At 62.0% G+C, this 4989-nt stretch overlaps 1 protein-coding gene across 1 annotated transcript; it reads left to right on the top strand.

Annotated features, from left to right (window-relative positions):
• The first annotated feature begins 302 nt into the window (after positions 1-302).
• SOST (sclerostin) lies at positions 303-2729 on the top strand. The gene is made up of 2 exons (XM_038754712.1): positions 303-652; positions 2288-2729. The coding sequence occupies exons 1-2, from the start codon at positions 421-423 to the stop codon at positions 2704-2706; spliced, it is 651 nt and encodes a 216-aa protein (XP_038610640.1). The 5' UTR covers positions 303-420; the 3' UTR covers positions 2707-2729.
• The last annotated feature ends 2260 nt before the right edge of the window (positions 2730-4989 follow it).

Genomic DNA, 4989 nt, shown 5'->3' with positions numbered 1-4989 from the left:
CAGTGGGCTCACAGTCTAAAAGGGGGAGACAGAGAACAAAACCAAACATACTAACAAAATAAAATAAATAGAATAGATATGTACAAATAAAATAAATAAATAAATAGAGTATTAAAAATATGTACAAGTTCATGGGATCTTGGAGAGCTCCCAGGAACATCCGATTCCCTCCGTCCTCCCTCCCTCCCTGAATTGTTTCTCCGCCCTCCTTCCCCGCTCTCGGCCCGCGCCCAGCCCGTGCCCATTCCGTGCCCCGCCCCTCCGGCCGTGCCCATTGGCCGGCCGGGCAGCCCGGGCGGCTTGAAATAGGAGGCGGTGGCCGGGGTGGGGACAGGCCCCGTCCCGCCGCCGGCCCGTGGCCAGCTGTGTGTGCGTGTGCACGCGTGAGCCGTCCATCCGTCCGTCCATCGTCCATCCGTCATGCTGGTCTCCCTGGCCGTGTGTTCCCTCTGCCTGCTGGCCCCGGGAGCCCCGCAGCCGCGGCCCGGGCCGCCGCCGCCGCCGCTCAAGAACGACGCCACGGAATTCCTGCCGCCTGCGGGAGGGGCCCCGCAGCCTGCCCAGCCCGCCCAGACGGCCCCCGGGCACAACCGCACCATCAACCGGGCAGAGAACGGCGGGAGGGCCGCCCAGCTCCCCGCGGAGCCCCGAGGTAACAACGCACGCTCCCCCGGGGGCGGGGGGCGGGATACGGGAGCATCAGGACACAGACACAGTCCCTATCTCCAACGGAGCTCACAGCTTAAGGAGGAGAGGCAGCAGGTAATGAATCCCCATTTTGCAGATGGAAAAACGGAGGCCCAACGCTTTGTCCAAGATCACACAGCAGACAAGTGGCGGAGCTGGGACTGGAAGCCAGTTTCCCTGACCCCCAGTCCGGGGTTCTTTCCACTAGGCCACACTGCTTCTCCGTATTCCCCATGCCCCCTCTATGCCGCCTGGACCCCCCATGACCTCTTTGGGGTCGTCTGGACGTTATGTGGACACTAAGGACCCTAGGGCGCTTTTGTAGAAGCAACGCCCCCGCTCCTCTCCATCCTTCTAGAATACTGTAAGCTCCCTCTAGGTTGTAAACTCCCTCTAGACTGCAAGCTCGTTGTGGGCAGGGAGTGTGTCTGTTTACTGTTATTCGTACCCTCCCAAGCGCTTAGTATAGTGCTCCGCACACACTAAGCGCTCAATAAATACTATCGACTGGCGGATTGACCTCCCCTACCCCGGACCCTAGTCCAGAACGGGGAGGGGGTTGGGGGTGAGACTAGGACAGCATCCCTAGTCCTTACGGAGGGCGGGGCAAGGGCAGAAGTGGGAGGGCTCGGGGGCAGTGGCAGGGCGGAGAGAGGCAGATAACTGGTGGAGACCAGCGCAGGGAGACGCTGAGTCGGGGGAGGGGCCTTCCTGAGCCCGGTTTTCTCTAGTCCAGAGCCCTCAGAACAACCCTCCCACCCCCCTCATTACGGTGTGTCCACCGTGGCAAGGCCCGGCCTCCTCAGGGCAAACCTGCAGGTTCTGGGGCCTGCGCTGCTGAACGACCGACCCCTGAGGCGGGAAAGGGCACGGTCTCCGATCCAGATCTGCTGCCCGGGGCTCCCGGACCCCTGGCCTTGGGCTCGGAGACCAGAGGGGGCCTCCCCCCTCAGCGACCCTCAGCCTCTGAGATCAGAGGTCCTGCCCCCCTCCCCGGCCTCCCGCTCCTCTCAGAGAGCAAAGCCCTTCCCAATACTCCATGGCTGTGAAAGTTGGCATTTGGTGCTACTGGGCCTCTGGCTGGCACTGGGGCTGGGGCAGCCTCGGGGACGGAGCTGTGAAGGGGGCTGGATCAGACGGCAGCCCCAACAGGGTCTGGCGCTGTCCCCAGGAGTTCTCGGTTCAGCGCTGGGCAGAGCTCCCGAGGACCCCTCCCCAACCCCATCCTGAACCCCAAGCAGCCCCTTCTCCTCGGGACCCCCAGAAGTCCTGTTCAGTGGGTCCCTCCAGCCCGCCGCAGGCCTGGCGCGGTAGCGGGGTTCACCCCTCCGCCCCCCGCAATCCCGTCCTGCCCAAACCGGGGCTCGGGGTGGGGAGACCCGCGGGGCCCCAAGCAGGAGGGGCGCAGGGGTGAATGGGTGTGAGGGGACGGGGGGCGGGCCCTACCCCCTGCCCTCTCCGGCGGGGGAGCCCCCACCTTCTTCCCTCTTGGACGGAGGACCCCCCAACCCTTGCCCTCTGCGGCGGGGGAGATCCCCCAGTCCCTCCCCGTCCCCCCATGACGACCGATCGAGCGACCCCATCCATCCCTGTCCCCCAGACGCCTCGGGGTACAGCTGCCGGGAGCTGCGCCGGACCCACTACGTGAGCGACGGGCCCTGCCGCAGCCCCAAGCCGGTGACCGAGCTGGTCTGCTCCGGCCCCTGCGGGCCCGCCCGGCTGCAGCCCAACGCCATCGGCCGCGCCAAGTGGTGGCGCCAGGGCGGGCTGGGCTTCCGCTGCGTCCCGGACGGCTACCGCAGCCGGCGCGTCCCCCTCCTCTGCCCCGGCGGGGAGACCCGCGACCACAGGCTCCGCCTCGTGTCCGCCTGCAAGTGCAAGCGCTCCAGCCGCGCGCACAACCAGTCCGACCTCAAGGACTTCGCCCCCGAGGCCGGGCGGCCCCCGAAGGGCAAGCCCAGCCGCTCCCGGGCCCGCGACGGCAAGCCCGGACGGCCCCCGCTGGAGAACGGCTACTAGCCCCCGGGGCTCCCAGGCGCTGCGCCGCGCTAAGGGGCTCCGCCCGGGACGGCTGCAGGAGGGGCCTCCACCTCCTCCTACTCCGCTGCGGCGGGACAGGCCCAGGACCGGCCCCGGACCCGCTACTCGCCGGGACGCAGGACTGAGCCCCAACTGTGGGGAATAATGGGGCGGGGGCCCCCACCATCCGCCCTTCCCGTCCCGCAGGGTCCGGCGGCGGCGGCGGGGGAGAGAGAGAGCACCCGTGAGCCGGACCGGACTGGAGGCGGCGGGCCAGGAGGGCCCGGTCCCGGCCTCCGGGCCCATCCTCGGGCCTCAGGGCAAGCTCCCTTGGCCCTCCCCGCCCCCCGACCCACCCACCCCAGTCCCCCTAAGGCGCGGCCCAGCCGGACCTCCTGGCCACTTCTGGTCCCTGCCCAGCAGGCCCAAGCACAGGGGACACGCAGGAAAGCGGGCTTCCCACCGAGGCCCGAGTCCACACGGAAACTGGGTCCCCACCGGGAGAACCTGGAAACCCGCTCAGCCATCCCGCTTCTGAGGAGCAAGGTGCAAGCAAACTGGGCCTTCGGGATCACTTGTGCCAGTCGGGGGTTCTGGGGGACAAATGCTTCCAGAGCCGGGGGTCCTGTCTAAACTTCCTTGTTAATAAAGAAACACCGCCCTCAGCCTCCTCTGGTCTTTCTGGAGTCAGATCCCACCAAGGAAGATTTACCCCCGGGGCAATGCTAGGCGGGGTAGGACACATCTCTCCTGGACTGTCTCTATATGTTGCCAATTTGTACTTCCCAAGTGCTTAGTACAGTGCTCTGCACATAGTAAGCGCTCAATAAATACGACTGATGATGATGACAGCTGCAGAGATCCAGGATGGCTCTTTCCGGCCCGATTAGGTGACGGGTCATCCGTGGTCTGGTGGATAGAGCATGAGCATGGGAGTCAGAAGGACCAGGGTTCTAATTCTGGCTCTGCCACTTGTCTGCAATGTGACCTTGGGCAACTCACTTAACTTCTCTTTGCCTTGATTACCTCATCTGTAAAATGGGGATTAAGATTGTGAGCCCCATGTGGGACAGGGACTGTGTCCAACATGATTAATTTGTATCTATGCCAGCAATTAGTACAGTGCCTGGCACATAGTAAGTGCTCAAAAATAAACATTTAAAAAATAGCTTTCCCCAGGAGCTTCTAGGCCCTTGCCCTGAGGTTGCCACCTGCAGAGAGGCCACAGAGGCCAGTCTCCAGAACGAGTGTGGGGGCTCTGCAGAGCTAGCCAGGAGCAAAGACTGCTCCCTGCCCCCCCCCACCCCAGCGTAAGTCATCCGAGGTCAAAGGTCAGCCTCAGCCTTCAGCACCAGCTGAGAGAGAGCACTAGCACTTGAGAGGCCAAGGGGGCCCAGGGCAGCAGAAATGAGGAAGCCTGCCACCAATGGAATGTGCTAGAGTTCATCCCTCTCCACCCAATCCAGATGCCCAAGGCAGGGTTTCTGCAAACTCTGAGCTCCCGGGGGCAGCACCCAGAAATTGTCCCATTCTAGCATGTGATGCCAGGAAACCAGGCCACAGCCAGGGCCAGAGAGCCATCTTCCGGGATCCCCTTCTGGCTCTGTCCCCTCTTCGAACCCCGTCTGCCTTCCCGGCTCCATCTGCCTTTCCAATCCATCTGCCCTTCGGCCCCATCCTGTCCTCCTTCCTGGGTCTGTCCCATCCGCTCGCCTGGCCCCATCCGCCCTCCTGGCCCCGTCCAGATTTCTATGGCTTCTATGTTAATGGATTTTGACCCAGAATCCCATCCATCTCAAACCAAAATCAGACCAACCAGAGACCCAATGTAAGGGGACAGAAGTGAGTTTTTGGTTCAAAGATGATCCTGCTGATAATTACAACTGTGGTATGTATGAAGCGCTTACTATGTGCCAAACACTGTTCTAAGCACTGAGTTAAATACAAGATAATCAGATTAGACACAGTCCCTGTCCCACATGATGTCTAAGAATAAGAATCTCTTGCCATGTCTTATGTTTGTGACAGTGTGTGACTGTGCATGACAGTGAGTCTGTGTAGTGGTAATAGCACTTAAGTGCCTACTCTGTATAAACCCTGGGAGAAAATACACAAGTGAGAATTAAACATGGCCCCTGGGCATCAAGGGACTTTGTGGCAGTGTGATTATGTATGAGAGTGGGTGTGTGTCAGTGTGTGTGACAGTGTGTCTTTGAGCCACTTCCAAGACTCTGTCAGGTAGCTGATTCAGGAACAACTGCTCAAAGTCTGGGGACCATGTGG

Source organism: Tachyglossus aculeatus, chromosome 11 (assembly GCF_015852505.1).
Source record: "Tachyglossus aculeatus isolate mTacAcu1 chromosome 11, mTacAcu1.pri, whole genome shotgun sequence".
Classification (NCBI taxonomy): Eukaryota; Metazoa; Chordata; class Mammalia; order Monotremata; family Tachyglossidae; genus Tachyglossus; species Tachyglossus aculeatus.
Note: the sequence above shows the minus strand (reverse complement) of the source record. Positions and strands in the feature narration are given on the sequence as shown.